This window comes from Belonocnema kinseyi, chromosome 10 (assembly GCF_010883055.1).
Source record: "Belonocnema kinseyi isolate 2016_QV_RU_SX_M_011 chromosome 10, B_treatae_v1, whole genome shotgun sequence".
Classification (NCBI taxonomy): Eukaryota; Metazoa; Arthropoda; class Insecta; order Hymenoptera; family Cynipidae; genus Belonocnema; species Belonocnema kinseyi.
In genome coordinates this window covers 65,218,116-65,237,599 of record NC_046666.1, presented here as the reverse complement: position 1 = coordinate 65,237,599, position 19,484 = coordinate 65,218,116, and the positions used below count along the sequence as shown (strand labels likewise).

The 19,484-nt window shown below is 29.1% G+C and overlaps 3 protein-coding genes across 5 annotated transcripts in view; 2 read left to right on the top strand and 1 right to left on the bottom strand.

The window, feature by feature from the left end:
* Nucleotides 1–13,745, top strand: part of LOC117181909 (sodium/calcium exchanger regulatory protein 1-like) — a 64,893-nt gene extending 51,148 nt beyond the window's left edge. For all 3 annotated transcript variants that reach the window (XM_033374930.1, XM_033374928.1, XM_033374929.1), the window contains exons 2-5: nt 12,661–12,943; nt 13,064–13,236; nt 13,319–13,423; nt 13,589–13,745. In XM_033374930.1, coding sequence (XP_033230821.1) covers nt 12,874–12,943; nt 13,064–13,236; nt 13,319–13,423; nt 13,589–13,648 — 408 coding nt within the window. In that variant the 5' untranslated portion in view covers nt 12,661–12,873 and the 3' untranslated portion in view covers nt 13,649–13,745. The remainder of the gene's footprint in view (nt 1–12,660; nt 12,944–13,063; nt 13,237–13,318; nt 13,424–13,588) is intronic.
* On the top strand, nt 5,090–5,883 carry LOC117181908 (cilia- and flagella-associated protein 299-like). Its single transcript, XM_033374927.1, has one exon. It carries the CDS (start codon nt 5,130–5,132, stop codon nt 5,829–5,831), a length of 702 nt encoding a protein of 233 aa, XP_033230818.1. The 5' UTR covers nt 5,090–5,129; the 3' UTR covers nt 5,832–5,883.
* Nucleotides 7,909–17,252, bottom strand: LOC117181176 (protein phosphatase 1F). The gene is made up of 5 exons (XM_033373744.1): nt 16,453–17,252; nt 11,497–11,606; nt 10,459–10,670; nt 10,181–10,357; nt 7,909–8,073 (listed from the first exon to the last, which is right to left on the bottom strand). Exons 1-5 carry the CDS (start codon nt 16,629–16,631, stop codon nt 7,909–7,911), a joined length of 843 nt encoding a protein of 280 aa, XP_033229635.1. The 5' UTR covers nt 16,632–17,252.
* Nucleotides 17,253–19,484: the final 2,232 nt, after the last annotated feature.

Below are 19,484 nucleotides of genomic sequence, written 5' to 3'. Positions count from 1 at the left end.
AGGGGGTGGGGGTGGCTGGGGGGTGGAGGGTAGTCCGTTTAGCGTGTAATCGACTCGGGATACTTATAAGATACTACCATGATTTTTTCAGATTTTTTGGTCTAAAAATAAATTAGGCCAAAAACCGGCCTTACCGACCCTCCCCCTTTGTAAAATTCGCGGTCAAGAAATAAATTCCCGGCCATTTCCCAGTTTTTCCCGGTCTCTGAAAATTTCCGGTTTCCCGGTACAGTGGTCACCCTGTCTGAATTATATAATATTTGTTCTAAGCTTCCATAAATTTTATTTTATTCTGGCGAGAATTTAAATTGCAACCTTGTCTTATTTCAGTTTAAAAAGAACAAGTATATATTATTAAACTACTTCACGGTGTTCAAGAATGAGATTTGAATAAAATTTTCTGGCACTGTAAATTGTATTGTTTCTATCATTTCTTGGACATATTTCAACAAGATTTATATAAAATTTAAAATAATCATTAGAGCACTTTTTTATAAATTAAAAAAAAATCTTTTTTTCATAAATTTGTGAAATTATGATTTTTTAACGTTTATTAATGCGTATATTTACTGTTTTTGCTTAAATTCAATAATCTGATAATAATAAATATTTAAAACAATAATAATTTAATAAAGTCAAGCATTAAAAGACAAATACGCTATAAACACTGTGTATACTAAATTATGTATTTATTCGATGAAGTAAAATTATGAATGTACCGTCCTGTAACGCCGAAAATTCATGCGTTTTTTTACGTGGTTAATTTTTGTGAAAGAACTGGTAAAGGATTGGAATTTTACAGTGAACAGGCAATGGAGTCAGTTCATCATGACTTTAATGAAACGTGGAAAAAATTTAAAGTTAAAGCTAGTAATCCTCAATTTGGTGAATATTTTATAACTACATATTTTTTAATAAGTATGAACTATAAACAATATGTTATTTGATTTGTGAAAATTATTTTTTGTATTTTTTTATGTTTTAAGGTTTAGAATAGATAACAAAATTAAATGTTCATAAAATTTTTTATTGAATAACATTACAATTTAAATATGTACATAAATATTAAATCAAATATAATTACGACAATAGCAAATTACTCTCAGTATGGTTTTTGTATGTGATAGCTGTTGTACTCGCAAACACTTTTCTATAATCATTGACCAAATTGAGGATCACTAGCTTTAACTTTAATTTTTTTCCACGTTTCTTTAAAGTCATAATGAACTGACTGCATTGCCTGTTCACTGTAAAATCCCATTTCTTTACCAGTTCTTTCACAAAAATGAACCACGTAAAAAAACCGCATGAATTTTCGGCGTTACAGGACGGTACAAACTTAATTTTACTTAATTGAATAACGACATAATTTAGTATACACAGTGCTTATAACAACTTTGTCTTTTACTTCTTGATTTGATTTAATTAAATTATTATTGTTTTAAATGTTTATTATTGTCAAATTATTATATTTAAGCAAAACCAATAAATATGCGGATTAATAACCGTTAAAAAATCATAATTTCACAAATTTATGAAAAAAAAAACTTTTTTTAATTTATAAAAAAAACTTTAACGATTATTTTAAATTTGGTTTAAATCTTCTTGGAATATGTACACGAAACGATAGAAACGATAAAATTTACAATACCCGAAAATTTGATTTAAATCTCACGCTCGGTCGATAACATAAAAATCTGTAGGGCTATACCACTTGGTGGACTGCAAAGCATTCTTTAGATGGGAGTTTGACTAAAATTAATTAATTTTCCTTTAAGAAAGAAAAACCATTTATTTCATTATTGTTGGCAATTTAAAAAATATGCGATTAGGCAATCCATCACGAGAAATTATAATTTCTCGTAATTGAGGCTACAACCTCAATTGCCGGCGACTTATGTCATTATACTTTTCGATAAGTAGTGATTTTAAGTACTTTCATATAAAATAAGGTTATATCAAAGAGACTAAAAGATTTTAAAATAATGCAGAAAAATTGAAGGATTTTTAAGGAATTTTAAAGATTTTTTAAAGAATCCAAAAAGTGTTAAGGATTTGTAAGCGATTTTATAAGATTTTACGACAGTTTATACAATTTTAAAGAATGTCAAGCGAGGTATTGAAAATTTATTAAAACAGCTGATGTAATAATTTTGAAGAGATTTCAAGGTATTTAAAGAAATTGGTTTAAGGATTTTCAAGAGATTTTAAGGAACCTAAGAAATTTTAAAAGAAGTTGAAGGGAATTCAAAAAAATTCCGAGGATTTCAAGGATTTTTAAGAAATCTTACGAGGTTGTTAACAATTCAAGTGATTTCAAGGAATTACTATGGACTTGGCAGAATCTTAAAGTTTCTTTTTAAGGGCATGTGATACTTAGAAAATTGTAGATTTTGCCAGTTTTAGGATCCCCCGGCTTTTTTTCTAGAATAATATATATTTTGTCTTAAAAATTTTGGAAATGATAGTGAACATGCTAACGGACGTCCCCACACACTTTTTTTGTAGGTTAATTAAAAAAGTTTTAATTTATCAAAATGTGATCAATTTGCATAGCGCTTAGGAAATAGTATCGATTTTTTCAGTGTTAGATTTGCCCGGCTTTTTTCCTAGGATAAGAAATATTTTGCCTTCAAAATCTGGGAAATGATATAGAACATGCTAACGGACGTCCCCACACACTTTTTTGTGTTTTTTAATCAAAAATTTTCTGATATTGCTAACAACGTGCGTGTATATTTCGAGGTTATGTGTGTTACAATTCACCCGAGCGTTATTTCCAAACTACACAATATTTTTGGTCGAAAATATTGGACTTACAAATAAACATAGTAACTAATCTCCGGGAACTAACCTTATTTGCAGGCAATCAAAAAAGTTTATTTCATCAATAATTTCCAGATTATCGGAAAGGCAGAGATGAAAAACGACGTAACCTCAAAATAATGCATATGCATAAAATTTTTATTTAGCACAATAATTTTTTTTGTAATTGTCCCTCAAAAAAGAGTCCGGGGACGTCCGTTATGATATTTTATAGCATCTCCGAATTCAGTTATAAAAAATTTTCATTTTTGTGGAAAAAAGCCGGAGAAACTGTATCACATGTCCTTAAAGGATTTAAAAATAATTCAAAAATGTTTAAGGGCATGTGATACTTACAGTTTCCCCGGTTTTTTTTCCACAAAAATGAACATTTTTAAAAACTGAATTCGGAGATGCTATAAAATATCATAAGGGACGTCCCCGGACTCTTTTTGAGGGATAACAAAAAAAATTTATTGTGCTAAATAAAAATTTTATGCATATGTATTATTTTGAGGTTACGTCGTTTTTCATCTCTGCCTTTCCGATAATCTGGAAATTATTTATGAAATAAACTTTTTCGATTGCCTGCAAAAAGGGTTAGTCCCGGGAGATTAGTTACTATGTTTATTTGCAAGTCAAAAGTTTTCGGCCAAAAATATTGTGTAGTTTGGAAGTAACGCACAGGAGAATTGTAACATACATAAACTCCAAATGTACACACGTTGTTAGCAATATCAAAAAAATTTTTGAAAAAAAAACACAAATAAAGTGTGCGGAAACGTCCATTAGCATTAGCGCTATCATTTCCCAAATTTTTAAGACAAAATATTGATTATTCTAGAAAAAAAGCCGTCGGAACCTAAAACTGGTAAAATCGATACTAATTCCTAAGTGCTATGCAAATTAATCAGATTTTGCTAAATTAAAACTTTTTTGAATTAAACCAAAAAAAAGTATGTGGGGACGTCCGTTAGCATGGTCGCTATCATGTCCCAAATTTTTAAGACAAAATATTGATTATTAAAGAAAAAAAAACCGTCAGAACCTAAAACAGGTAAAATCGACAATTTTCTAAGTATCACATGCACTTAAGGATTTACAAGTTATTTGTAAAATTTTTTGACAGTTTTAATGGTCTTAAAGAATGCCAAGCGAGTTTTTGAGAATTTATTTAGAGAGCTTTTAATGAATTTGAAAAAATGCAAAGATTTTATGGATTTTTAAGAGATTTAAAGGATTTTAATCGATTTGAATTAATTTCAGTCAATTTCGAGAAACTTTGAATGAATTTAAATGATTGTAAAGAAGTTACAGAGATTTCAAACAAAGTTCGGAGGATCAAGAAATCTTACAGGATTTCTAAGAGTTCAAGTGATTTTGAGGAATAACTAGGGACTTAAGGGGCTATTTAAGTTTATTTTTAAAGAATTTAAATATATTTCCATGAGTTTTAGTGAGTTTATAGAATGTTAAGCAATTAATTTAAAAGTTTTTTGAACAGATTTTCAGTTATTTGCAAAAAATTCAAAGATTTCTTGACATCTTTGAAAAACACACTTTAACGAACTACCAAAATTCAAAAATTTTTACCGCGAGGTATCATAACAATTCAACCTAACCTGAATCACGGCACATTATATTTTTTCTTTATGGATTTTCCAAATCGCACACTTCCCCAATTGCTAAAAATATTAAAGAAATGGCTTTTCTATGTGAGAAGCAAAGACATATCACGATTTTTCACATACTTTTGTCTACAAAAATTAATTTTAATCAAACGCCTATGTAACCACAGCTTTTCAGTCCACCATGTGGTACGGCCTTATAGATTTCGACGTTACCGATCAAGTATGATGTAAAATCATGGACATAGGAAACAAGGGACTAGACATGTCATTGCGGGGGTGATGCAATGGGGGGGGGGGGGGGGGGGGGGGGGGGGGGGGGGTCCGCCACGTTTTGATGTCCCGCGACAAACATGACAGCGCCCACATGTTTATATTTTCATGCAGTTTGTCGGCAAAAATGTTCGTGTGCATAATCAAATGGCACATCGCAAGATGGCGGCTCGCCCCCCTCGCGCGGATTCAACCCCGCTCGACAAGTTAGGATGGCATGCCTAGTCCCGTGTTTCCTATGTCCATGGTTAGAATACTCAATAGGTGAAAAAACAAATGAATGCACTAAAACGCAAAAATAAATTTCTTAAATTCTCCTCTAGTTTTCACTTCATACTCGTTTTTCAATTATTTTTTCTGCTTGACAACATCCGAAATTTCAGTTTTTAACTTTGCTATGTCGCAAAGTAGAATTGAGGAACCATGTCTCTAATAGGGACACAAACTTACAACGACTGTGATCTTTTAAAATTCAAAACCTACGAAGAATACTTGGACTCGCTAGTAACCCCCGCAGATCTTTCATACTTAAAAAGCACAAAAATCGCTCGCGATCTTGCAGAACTAGGTTATCGATGCACAGGAGAAACCCTAAGCAAATCTTCCTTCTATGAACGTCTCGAAGCTGCTCGAAATTTGACCTATTCAGTCTACAAACCCTATATACTATGCTCTAAATTAATTTCTCCTATCGACTCTCTCCAAATGGAATTAGCCCTTCGGGAAAAAGAAAATCGTCTAGGAGTAATTTCAACAATAATATTCCTCCAATACGAGGTTAAATCCCGATCCGAAATTTCTGGATACATCGATTACGCTCAGCGTTTAGAAACTGAAGACTGGCTTCCCTTTTTTCAAGGGAAAAAGAAATTACGGGTTCGAAGCACTGATCTTGGATATTATCACTGGAAAATGGGAAAAATCCTCCTCAATACAACTCCCAATTATGAACCGATGATTGATTCAACGCGAGGGCTTTTGTTCAAAAATTCTCGGGACAGACATATTATTTATGTTGATCCTTACGTGTCTTTTCATGGTATTGGGACTAATCGAAAAACGATTCGTAGCGAGGGATACGAAAATGTGGTTTTGTATGATCATCTACTTCGTAGTAAAATGTGATTTTAGTTGCGTTTAGGAAAGGGTTTTGATTGGAACCTTCTTTTGTCAATCTTTCTTTTTCACGGCAAAGAAAAATAATTTTATGTTTTTCCTACAAATAACCGATTTTCAAACATTTTCTTTATAATATCAAATAAATATGTAAAAAAAAATCGAATGAGTTGATTATTCCGGGTGTCTAGCGATTCTTAGGAACAAAATTCAAGGTCTTTTCCAGGTTTTTCCCGGTCAAGAAATCAAAATTTTCCAGGTCTCCTTTTTTACATCAAATAATGAAATAAACGATTGTCATACATGCAAAAAATGAGCCACATCATTTTGTATTGGCCAAAAAGTTCTAAAGAATGCCGAATCGTAAATAAACAAATTCTTAATTTTTTTCGAACATGAATCGTCTTTGTGAAATCTTTAGGAATACTTTTTAATCTTTCTAATGTCTTTGAAATCATGGAAATCTTTGTGAAATCTTTTTAAAGTATTAGAAACCTTAGTGAAAGCTTGAAATTTCGTGAAATCTTTGAGAAATCTTTTGGAATTTTTCAAAGCTTTTGTATAATCTTTACAATTCTTGAAATTCTTGTGAACTATTTCTTTAATCTTTGTTTGCGAAATCTTTTTTGTCTGTTTAAAATCATTGAATTCTTTAAAGAAATTGTGAAATCTTCTCTAAGACTTTTCTATTCTTTTGAAATCACTGGGATAATTGAAATCTTTATGAAATTTGTTGTAATCGTTTAAAATCACTGGAATAATTGAAATCTTTGTTAAATCTTTTGAAATCTTATAACAAAATTTGATATCGTTTAAAATATTTGAAATATTTTTTAAATCTTTGAAATATTTCTTTAATTTTTGTTCGTAAAATCTTTTCTGTTCGTTTGAAATCATTAAAAATCTTTTAAATGTTTTCAAATCTTTGAAATCTGGTGTACTGTACCTTTGTTGGAATCTTTGAAATTCTTGAAATGTTTTGAAATCCTTAAGAATTCTTTATAAAATCTTTGCAACTTTTGTAAAATCTTTTGACATCTTTGTGAAATCTTTTGAAATCTTTGTGAGTTCGCTGGAATTATTTAAATTATTACAGATCTTAGTGAAATCTTTTTATATCTCCTAAAAAATTTTGAAATCGTTTAGAATCTTTGAAACACTTTGAAATCTTAGAAATGTGGTTTAATATACCCTTTTTAAAATTTTTAAACTAATTTGTAAGTTTTAAAATCTTTAAGAAATGTTCCAAATCTTTGGGGAATTTTTGTGAAAAATTTATCTAGTGTACACGCCTTTTTTGAATGTTTGAAATCCTTGAAATCTTTGTGAAATATTTTGAAATGATTATAAAATCTTTCTTTAATCCTTGTTTGGAAAATCTTTTGTATTCGTTAGTCATTGAATTATTTGAAATATTTTGAAATCTTCTAAAATGTTTTAAAACCTCTTGAAATCGTTTCAAATTTTTGTGAAATTGCTGTGAAATCTTTATTAAAATCTGGCGTGCGCGCCTTTATTTAACTCGTTAACATTTGTGAAAACTTTATGAAATGTTAAAGATATTTAAAATATTTTGAAATGTTTTAAATATTTTGAAATCTTTAGAAATATTTTTTAACCTTTCGAAAGCTGTTGTGCACTCAGAAAATGAGTGTTCAACTCCTCAAAAAATCTGTTGTATGACCCTGGATTATTCTAATTCTAAAACTGAATTAACATCGAAATTATAAACTAATAATTTTTATAATTCCTAAGTTCAACACCTCAACAAAAAGTGCCTTGAAATATCTTTATTTATTCTGTTACAAACAAAAGATAAATTATAACTTAACGCATAAAAAAACGCTCAGCAGAAAGATTTTTTCTAAACGAGATGCTTCTTTCATAATAGGCTAAAAGATTTAAATTACGCTTCGCATTTCGATAAAATTACTGCTTTAAAAGAAAAGAAAAAAAGAATAATTAAAATTCAAGGTTTTCGTGAAAAATCAAGGAGATTTCCAGGTTTTCAAGGTTTAAAAAAAATAAAAGGAGTTCCAGGTGTTCCAGGTTTTCAAGGTTTTGGTCACCAGACACCCCGTTATTATTAAAGTAAATAAATACTCACTACTCTCTCGGGTTTATGTGGATTGACGAGTTGTCTATAACTACCATTTTTCACTAAAGCGGCTTGTGAATCTCCAGCCCACGCTATGTACAAAGTTTTGTTCACTAATAAAGCAACAACAGCGGTACTTCCGCTATTCAGTTCCTGAAATTTGAAATGAATTTTATTAGAATTATTATTTGATAAGTACAGATCAAAGCGCAAAAAGAGATAGAAAAAAAAAGAAATTGGGTAATTTTTTGACGAAAAAGAGGAAAAATAGGAGAAAGCTTAAACACTTATTTTTACATGTAAAAAGAAGAAATAATTTTATATGAATTTTTGTATGATTTGAATGCTAATATTGTTTCCGTATCCAAAGAACTTAACTATTTCCATGAATATTGTTACTCACATACTGTTACATTTTTAATAGTAATATTTGTTAAATCGTCAATCAAAATTTGTATACATTTGACAAATTTACATGTACCGTTGACAGTTTAGAAACTGTTGAATTTGAAACATCTAGAAATTGTCTAAAATTACAAAATCAAAATGAGTACTTCTGAAAAATAGTATTTTTTTAAACAGAAATTTAATATTTCTATTCTATTTTATTCTAATTTTAATAGTTCTGTTTCTATAGTGCCAAAACGTAACTATTTTCATCACTCAATTTAGTTTATGTTAGTCAAAATACCGAAATTTTGTAATTACGCTTAATTGTGAAAATTCGTTTATTCGAACGAAAGCTTCGGCCGAATCCCTCATTTAAACAAGATTTAGAATCTTTTAACAATTTTCGATTATGTTTAGTGCTTTTTTTTAACTCGGTAACTATAATACAAAAAATCATTTCCAAAAAGATTTCCAATTCTTTAAAAATTTAGGTTATAAAAATCATTACAGTTAGAAGATTTGAAATTTCAAGATAGTTTCAGGTTATATCAACGTTTTTCACACGAAATCCGTTAATTTAAGTAAAAATTATCATATTTTGTAGAAGATTTACAATACTGAACAATTTTCTGTTGTTTTAGTGTTTTGCTTAGGAAATTATTGGTATTTTTAATTTAAAAAATGATTAGATTCTAAATAATATTTACAATTTTTAAACCAGTTTAGTTTATGCTGGTATGTTCCATCTGAGACTGGTATTTTAAAAGAAAAACCCATAAGATGTGAATCCAGTTATTTTGGTTTAAAATTATAAAATTACAAATTAGATTTCAAAGTAGATTCATCATTTTTTAACAAATTGGGATTACGTTGGTGTTTTACATCGAAACATTGGTATCTGCAAACTAAAATCATTATAACTTGAACAATATTTCAAGTATTTTAACAATTTATGATTATGCTAGGTTTTTTCGTATAAAATTATTAATATTTTTAATAACAAATTATTATATATCGAGAAATATTTAGGGACTCAATATCCTAAACTATTTAGTGTTATGTTAGTGTTTTTCGTCCAAAATTGATATTTTTAACAACAAATAATTAAATTTAAAAGAATATTGAGAATATTTATTAGAAAATGTTTGAATGTACTAATTTTCTTAACTTAAGAAAAATTAAGAGAAAGAGGTTAGTTTAAACTTGAATACATCCTTATATTAATTAAATAGTATATAGAATAGATATTTAAAGAAAAAATATTAAAAATGTAAAAAGGGGATTAATAAAAATTAGATTAGTTTAGTAACTTTTGAAAATTTATTAAATTTTAGAACTTACTAAATTTATGTTTAATCTAAAGATGTCATCAACATCAGTTTTAACCCTTTAAATTTTTTTTTGGATTTTGGTCTAATCCAACAATGATTGTTATAATATGTCTAAAATAAAGATAGTCGCTATTCAAATTTAAACTAAAGAATTTTCAATATGGCCAAACAGACCATCGCACTTTATTATCGTTAATTTCCAAAATGTTTAATTTGTAGATTCAACAGATAAAAATTTTAATTTTAAAGTTTTATTTAAATCTTAAATAATGTTGAAATGCTTAGGAGACTTAAAATTCTTAATGCGTACCAGGGTTATGCTTAAGCCTGGCATCAAATTTGCACGTGATTGGCATGCCAAAATATGAACGGCAATATTTCTTTTCTTTTGAAAGTTAGGTACAGTATTTTAAAAAAGCGAATTAAACATTCTTTAAATAAAGGTAAGAAATATTCTTAGCCTCTGTTGAGAATCGTTTTCGATATTTTGGGCGACAATTGTCTAGATTTTTATCCACTTCTTGATTTTTCGTAATTACCTTTTCAATAAAGCGGGCGTCAGTGGTTTGGAAAGCATCTCGTAAGGCAAGAACTGGATTCGTAGGATAATGAATGCTTTCCACTAAATACTGATGAAGATGAGCAGCACAATACACTGCTGCATCCTGTCCTCCATGTCCATCGAATACTGCATAATAATTTACGAGGGAATCATCCTGAAAATTATCATGTAATATTAATCAATTAGAAACATTCGAAATGGAAATTGGGTGTTTTTTTTATTGCATCATTCAATTTCTTTTCATAGAATACACACCTTAATACTGAACATTGTATTTAAGTCGTGTAAAACAACCGAACGATCTTCCATTTTTCTTCTTATGTTTTTGATGGCATAACATGTAGCCAAAGGCAGCGGAGTAGAAGGCGGTGGTGGCAATAAGGCCAAGCGACTATTATCTAAATATCGAAAGCAAATTTCGTTCACTTTGCTTGTAACTGCTTGCATAAGTTTTAGAGGACCGTATGCTAAAAAAATTAATGAATAATTAATTACATTAGTTATTCAGTTTAAAACAATTATAAATAATATTGATGTGTTAAAAAAAAATAAGTCCGAATCTCAATTTGCATTTTCATATTTATTTTTCCTTTTGCTTTAGAAATGGACCACGCGGAAGGAAAAATAAATTAGATAATATGTAGAGGTCACTCAACGCGAATTTTTTTGTTTTTACAGAAAATTTAATTATACTTGGAAACGACATATCATAACGCAAAATTATATAGAATATAAAGATGCGGCTCATTAAAATTAGTATTTTTTTTTGTCATCATTTTTATTTATTTTGTAATAATTATGCGTAAGTAAGGTAATAAACGAAGAAAATTGATATAAAGAAGTGTTCACCATTACAAAATTTTCAAAACTAGTAATTCAGAATGTTTCTATGAAATATTTTTTTTACGAACTTGAAAATAATTTAAATTTATATTAATGACCTCTTAGCAATCAGCATCTTTCATAATGTCAGGACTAACAATCTCTGTTCTTTCTAAAATAGAGAAATAGAGGACTTTTTTGAGAATTATAAAGAAAATGAAGAATAGGAAAGTTAAGGTGTGTGTGTGTGTGTGTGTGTGTGTGTGTGTGTGTGTGTGTGTGTGTGTGTGTGTGTGTGTGTGTGTGTGTGTGTGTGTGTGTGAAAACCAGACAAATTTGCCATGAACGATCTCTAAATATTATCAGGTTTATTTCTGTTTCTGCGCGGTTCATTTTTAGCCCAAAAGAAACCCTAATCAATATCATTCGAATTAAATTATAGTTATGATAGTCTGGTATTTAAAATCTTACTATTTTCATGAGGTTTTAGGCCACAATCTTCCGGTTGCTTCCGACACATTGCCTTTATTTCTTCTATCACTAACCGTACCATGTGAGCCTGTAAACTCGGAGGACAGAATCTGAAAAGAAAAATTCTTTATAATGAGATTTGCAAAATAAATGAAAATCTAAAGGTGGGGAGTCTCTATGAACGTTTTTTGACCCAAATTAAATTTGGGCTAAAAAGTTCGAAAAAAATGCCTACAGTGTCTACTAAAAATAAGAAGTCAATTCCACCCTAAAGGGACCAACCCCACGACCCCTTCAAAAAATGAAAACTTCACAACTTGTATACAGCGTGTTTGGTAAGATTAGATACTGTCAAACTTGAATTTGGTTAAATAAGTACGCTACGAACTCTCTATGAACTACCTTCACTCTTATTCACCATTTTTAGCCTTTTTAGCCCCTCCCCTTAAGGAGGGTGGAGGGGGTGGGTTTATTAGTTATTTCTGTGCACGGTATGTGAATACATAATATGTCAACTTTATCACCATACTTCACTAGGGTATCCTGGGGTGTTTGGCGTCGCTGATGCCGAATCCGAGGTCCGTTGGCAATCACATCAGGTTCAAAATCATTTGAAGGTCAAACTGTAAAAAGTCGATGAAAAATCCAGAAAAATACACCCATATGTTGTTAGGGTTGCTGAATCCGAATCCGAGGTCAGTTGACCTGTATCGTATCAGGTTTAAGGTCATTTAAAGGTCAAATTGAAAAAAATCTCACAAGGAAATCCAGAAAAATAGATTTGTAGGGTTTTGGGGTCGATCAATTCAAATCAGGGGATTTTTTATCCAATAAGATAATCTAGAGGTCTTTTTAAAGTTATCTGGAGGCCATCTCAAAATTAAACTGAAATTGCTTCGTATTTTCAACCATTAGATGTAGGTTTTGGAGTCTCTGATTTTAAATCTGGGGATGATCCACCGTCCTTAAGGAGGGGATGGGGGGTGTAAAAAGGCTAAAAATGGTACCCAAATCTAATTTGGGTCAAAAACCGGCTTTAGAGACCCGCCATCTTTAATAATTTAATAATCTGAATATAATAATAAATAATGCATAGCTAGAAGTTTATATTGAGTAAAAATCTCCTATAGTTTATAGCATTTTATTTTCTTATCAAATTTTCAGCAGAGATAACTTTTACGTAAAAATCTTGATACAACCGATGAGGTATGAACAATAGTGGGGCGTAAAAGTCAGTCGTAAGATAATATTAAATTGACCGATGATTCAAAGCTTTTCGCGAGCCCAACTGAAGCACAAAGAGTAAATTTAATAACGTCTTGTAACTGAAATAGAAGCTTTAAAGAAAATTGCAATTTTCATAAGCTGAAAATAAAGATGGCACAAAAAGTCGGAAAATATCAACACGAACGGAATGAAAATCTCGATGGATACTTCAAGGCTGTTGGTATGTGATTCAAATTTTGATTTGTTGTTTGATATAATATTTTACTCATGCATTATTTTAAACAAAAATCAGTCTTCTTTACTGATAAAAAATATTTTTTTTCCTCGTTTTTTAACACAGGCGTTCCATATATTCCTCGAAAAATGGTGCTCACTGCGAGTCCTACTCTTGAAATAAAGCAAGAAGGTGACAAATGGACTATTCGAACTATTTCTATAATGTGCACTTCAGAAATAACTTTTACTTTGGAGAAAGAATTTGAAGAAGCGATGGCTTCTGGAGTTACTTTAAAAGTTTGTAATATTTCTTTAATTTAATGATTTTTTTTAATTCAAAAGAATTCAAAATTTATTAGATACAAATTTTTGTTGACAGAATGTGGCAAAAATTGAAGGCGACAGCATCATTATTACTTCTACTGGACCAAACGTCGAAAAAACTGTACGAAAATATGATTTTACAGACGAACAAGTAATTTTGGTGAGACTCTAATTAGATTTTGATTCTTTTAGAATTATTCCTCATTACTTTGCCTAAATTTAATTTGTATTGCTTATTTATATCTTAATTTTCATATTCCACAATTTTTAATTGCTGCGAGTTTGAATTAAAAGAATGCTTATTATGCTTTTTATTTCATTGCAGACTATGACACACGAGCAAAGTGGTCAGGTTGCAAAGCGATTCTTCAAAAGAATTGCATAAAGTCGGTGGACTTTATACCAACTAAAAATCAGCACCGGCACAATACTTTTTTCTATTTAATACTATATGTTGCAATAAAACTAGTTTTGTAACTTTTTTTAATTTTGGGTACTTTAATCTGATTATAATTATTATAATAATGTAAATTTTTTTGGTAATTGTACTATTAACTTTGTTAATAAAAAATCCCAAATAGAATAAAAAAATATCCTGTGCACATACAATTGTTTTTTTCTTTAAATACTTAAACACTGTTAACTCCCGTATACTGTTAAAAACCAGTGTTTTTGAAAATTAATATTATTATTTAATATAGATAAATAATATCTTTCATTAAACACATCCTCTAACCAAAAAACTTTCTTTGAAAGCTTTAAATTTATTAAATTATTCTTCCGTGTATACCTAGGAATGATTAAATAATAATTATTAAAAGTTACAGTTTTCATTGAGAAAAATAAATAATCTCAGTGGTCCAAAAATCTAAATTGAATCAATCAATAAATTTGTAAATGTTCAAAAATATATCATTTTGAATAATTTTCGGTGTAGATAATTAATCATTTAACGACTTAAATCTTTTCTAAACTAGGCATTTTTAAATTAGAAGTTTAGGTTGTTATTTTAAACATTCAAATTAAAAACTTTTACTTACAAATGAAAACTTTTCAAATGGAACATTCAAAATTGTAACGTTCAAAGTCTAAATTTAGCAGACCGAACGAAAATCCTAAAAAATAAAATTACAGACAAAAAATATCCGACACGATAGAATTGCCAATACAGAAAATTTTCCGAGTGATAAAATTCACATATCTAAACAAATCAAAAAATGTTTTAATAATAAATCAATAATAAAATAATGAACGAAATAATAAATATACTACAAATATAAAAAATATTTCATTAAATACAATTATTCTTTAACAATATTTCGTAATTGTTTAGACTCGGGAATTTCATAAATCGATAATTTCCCTATGGTCAGCAATTTTACAAGGTCGAATTTTTTATGTATTTTTTTATGTGTTAATTTTAATTTATATTTTCTTCAGGATATTTCAGTCGTCCATTGTGGTAGAAATGTAATCTTTTTTTGATTAAAATGCAACTATTTGGTTGAAAATAATTTTTCTGTATAAAGATTTATCATTTAAGTTGAAAATTGATCTTTTTGGAGAATTCACCTATTTCTTTTTTTAAATAAGAGTGTCTACACTCTACACACACCGAAAAAAGTCGGGTATTCGAAACGCGATTTCGATAAAAATAGCCTGTTTTCTAGCACTCCCTATTTGTACCGAAAAAATGCGGCTAAAATTAAAATAGTTTTTTTAGTTGAAACATCAATTATTATACTTTTCATGGAGAATTAATCTTTTTTGTTGAAATTTCAACTACATATACACTTTGTTGAAAACAAAATTTTCATTGAATATTAAACATTTCAGTTTAAAAAATTTAACCCTGATTGAAAATTAAGCTACTTTAAACATATAATTTTCAACGCTAAAATGTCTAATTTTTTCAATTTTTGGTTAGATTATAGAATAGCTGGTACCGCCCTTTATTTCATGGAATTTTTTTTCCAAAATCAAAGTATTGGAACACGAAATTAAAGTAAATTCGAAGCAATTTGTTACAAGAAAACATTAAAATTATTGTTAATTGCATTATTATAACGGGTTAAATATGGGCCTACCAAACATTTGAATTTGCCACTCAACTTACCATTAAAGTGTTTTTAGACATTCTTGATGGGAAAAAGAGTATATATATACGAATTTTGTCTTTTCTCTTTTAATAAAATGGAACATATTTTGTGAATTATTTTCATCAATATAAACAATTATAAAAATTTCATTTGTAATTTTTTCAAGTTGGAAAAGGGTTCCAGTTGCTTTATAGAATTTGAAACGACTCTTTCTTTAACAACTTTAGCAAATATTTCTTTTTTTTTGTAAGTAAAATGGTTTATATGAATAAAACGAACAGCAAAATAGTTCAAGATTTGTAAATAAAAGTTCAAATTACACTTATTTATAACTCTTTACCTTGCCCGGATTTGTAAAAGGACTTAAACAGTAAGTTAAATACGGCAAATTCAAATTTTTGGTAGACCCATATTTGACACGTTATAATAATGCAATTAACAATAATTTTAAAGCTTTCTTATAACAAGTCGCTTCGAATTTACTTCAATTTCATGTTACAATAGTTTGATTTTGGAAGAAAAAAATTCCAGGAAACAAAGGGGGGGGGTTCCAGCTATTCTATAATTTAACCCAATTTTTATATAATTTTCTATACTGAAACTACAGTTTGATTTTTTTAATCGTTAATTACTCTATATTTACAGTTGATCAACTGAAAACGTTTTTTATTTTAAAAGATCAGTTTCTAACGTTTGTAATTTTTAATTGTTTAAGTCTTCCTCTAAAGTTAACAAATTAGCTAATTAAATAGAAAAGAGTTCAAATAAAAGTAGTTTTAAACTACATTATATCACGTGATATGAAATTTGTTATATGTATTTCCAGTGACTGGAGAGTTTTTTTCTAAAAATTGTTAAGATTCCTGAACCAAAAATAAATGTACTGAAATTTCCGTGTCTCATATAAAAATATAATTGTTTACCAAAATCACCTTGACAAAAATCAAGGTTTGTTTACATTCGATTTTGACTCATGCTACTTATCCTATAATTTACCAACAAGTCCTAACCTTACAGCGGTAAAAAAATAAGCCTTAATCAAGGTTGAATTAAATAATAATTAAATTAAAAAGGTTAAAGTGTCACTTACTTTTGATTGAGGTACTGAAGTGTCATATCAATGATCTCACCCACAATTTCGCCCTCGGTGCAATCGTATCCGCTGATTTTTATTGGAAGTTGATCGAGTGGATTCAAATTTGTGATGAAATCTTCAAAAAATCGTTGATAAGACCCCAGGTAGTCACCGTTCTCCTGATCCAAAGCCATTTTTATTCACCTTTTTCACCGTTCCGAGCAAAAATCCCGCAAATGCTGGGAAACACGAAATGTCAATATTGTGAATATCAAAATCCACCAACAAAACTTGGCACTTGTGGTGACAAAAAAGCGGTAGCAAGCCTACAACCTCGCTTCTTTATTATTATTTCAACTATTATTGCTATTTTGCAGCGATCTCTCACCGATCATTTAAGGCAATCACCGAAAAAATCAGCTTCCTGTTTATTTTCTGACCTCACACCCACGTCGTTATCATGTCCAACTCTGGATGCAGAAGCTTAGAAATCTACGTGATAAATTGTTTTTTTAGGTTACGTCACTCATTCATGACGCGAACTCTGGCGAACAACACGACGCGCCAATTTCACTAGAACCTATATAAACACCGTTCGCGTGTTTTCAACTCACGAGCACTCACGAGCGAAAACCTTCAGTCAAAACAACAACACGAAACTTTTTTCCCTTTTTTGACAAAAGGCATCGCGCCTTTTTCAACACACCACGATACGCACTTGGAAGTTGGAACGAATTACGGAATGAAAAACCGGGAACGGAATGAAAATGAATTAAGTCTGGAGAACGCTTCACTACGCATGACGAGAAAATGACCGCACCCGATGTTTATCATTTCGGATTTGCATTTACCGGAGAAAATTGGTGAAAGTTGATTAATAACAATGATAATAATAGTTCATATATTACAAGAGGAAGTGAGGAAATGTTGACGGATCGGTTCGCTGATTGTTTAAGCAGTTGGGTTTACTATTTTTTGAATTAAGTAGCGGTTTTTAGCTATGGTTATCGACTTAAATTCAATTTCCAAAACTTAATATGCATGGCATCTCGGTAACAAGCGTTGAATTCAGAAAAATTAAGAATTTGTATTCCTATGAATACGCGATTTTTCCTCCGTCTACAAATCCCCCAACGGGGACAGAAAAAGTGCAAATCCTATTCCTCTCAATCGACTTAGTAAAATCTAACGAAAGCATTTATTTAACCTATTTTTCATTATTAAACCTTTTTATAACTTATAAATGCGAAAAATATTCAAATTTATATTTCTTTATATTTTGATAATTTATTTAAACGTCTTAAAAAATGCAACAAAGAAATCGGTGCAAATGTGTGAATTAGAATAATTTTAAATCTAGAGAGGCAGCGTTGAATTGGTGAGAATTACAATTTGAGAACTTACATTCCACATGAAGGAATTAAAACAACTTATTATACATATTTTGTGAACTTATTAGAAGAAATTATATAAAATCAAAATGACCACTTCTGAGGAATAAAAGATATCTCTGTGAGGTGCGTTACCAGTACAATTAGAAAGAATTAAATATATTGAAAACACGTTCTCTTTGGGAGAATAGAAAACTGTATGGCGGTCGCTATGGAAATAGAAGTGAATAAGTTTAGGAGGTATCTTATTCTTATTGTGGCATTTTATGCAGATGGAAAAAAGGCACATTCAAAATAATAGAATAATCTTCACTTTTGCACTGAAATCTGAAAATATTAATTTTTCTCTATTCTACGCTTATTACCAGGATTTTACTAATATTTAGAAATAAAGAAAAACATCAAATTTCCCAAAAAATAGGAAATTCTGAAAAGTATTTAAAATAATGAGTATATTATTGTACAGACTGCGTACTCAACGATTCCAATAAAAATGCTGGTCACGAAAAATTTATTTTTATATCATTTATGAACTTTGGATTATGAACAATATTAACATTTTTGTTGAAAATTTATATTTTTGGTGTAAAAATTCAACGTTTTGTAGAAAATTCGTTGACTGATAATTCTTTGTTGGCTGAAAATTGATCTTTTTTGGTCGATTATTTTAATTTAAAACCCTTTTTTCACTTGAAATTTAATTTTTTAACTAAAAATTTAACGATCCCATTTTTGGTTGACACTAAAAAAAATTAAGTTAAAAAAGTACATTAATGCAAAGTTAATTTAAATGCATGTATTAAAAAAATTTTCATTGGTTAAAATTTAACTATTTTATTCATATTTTTTTTAATTATTTTTTTATATTATTTTTTTATATTATTTTTTGGTAGAAAAACCAACGGTGGTTCAAAATTTAGTTTTATATTCTCATTCCCAAAGTGAATGTTAAGTTCGTTAAGAAAATATTTCCAACCAAAATTAAAAAATTTAGAGTATTTTCAAAATTTGATTTATTTTCAAATTTAGGAAATTTTTGTCAAAGTTTCTTATTGGTGGGTAGAAGACTTGCAACTTATCCTAATAAAATTTCCAATTTTGACAAAAATGAGGAAAGTTATATATTTTTGAAAATTTTTTAGAAAAATTAAAAAAAATATATTTTTCTGGAAGCTTAGGAAATTTCATTTAAATACGTCACTAGATATCAAATATATTTAGAGACTATGTCAGTTAAATTTTTCGATAAGACAAAAATTCAAAAAGTTAGATCTTTTTCCAAATTTGAAAACAATTTTTTATGTTTTTAGACATTTTTGTCAAATTTTCTGGTACACGTCAAAAAGACTTTGAAATTATCCTAATGACATTTTTAAATTCGATAAAAATTCAAAAAGTTATATACTTTTCAACATTTTGAAAATTTTCAATAAAAGGAAAAAAATTGTTTAATAGATTAAGAAATATTAATCCAAAATTTCTACTAGATATAAAACATGTTTTTCAAAACTATTATCATGAAATTTCTTGATTAGACAAAAGTTCCAAAAGTTGGATTATTATTATTATTACACCATTAAGCCATTTCCCTTTCGGGGTAGGCGTGACTCACTCGGCAGGGGAAAGGAGTAGTGTGTGGATGGGATAGAGATTTTT

Excerpts from the sequence above, each read along its gene's own strand:
- LOC117181908 (XM_033374927.1), top strand. The coding sequence starts at position 5,130 with ATGTCTCTAATAGGGACACAAACTTACAACGACTGTGATCTTTTAAAA.
- LOC117181176 (XM_033373744.1), bottom strand. The coding sequence starts at position 16,631 with ATGGCTTTGGATCAGGAGAACGGTGACTACCTGGGGTCTTATCAACGA. Across the intron at positions 10,671-11,496 it reads CCTAAAACCTCATGAAAATA|CATACGGTCCTCTAAAACTT; the intron begins GTAAGATTTTAA and ends TAATTTTTTTAG. Across the intron at positions 8,074-10,180 it reads ACGCCCGCTTTATTGAAAAG|GAACTGAATAGCGGAAGTAC; the intron begins GTAATTACGAAA and ends TTCAAATTTCAG.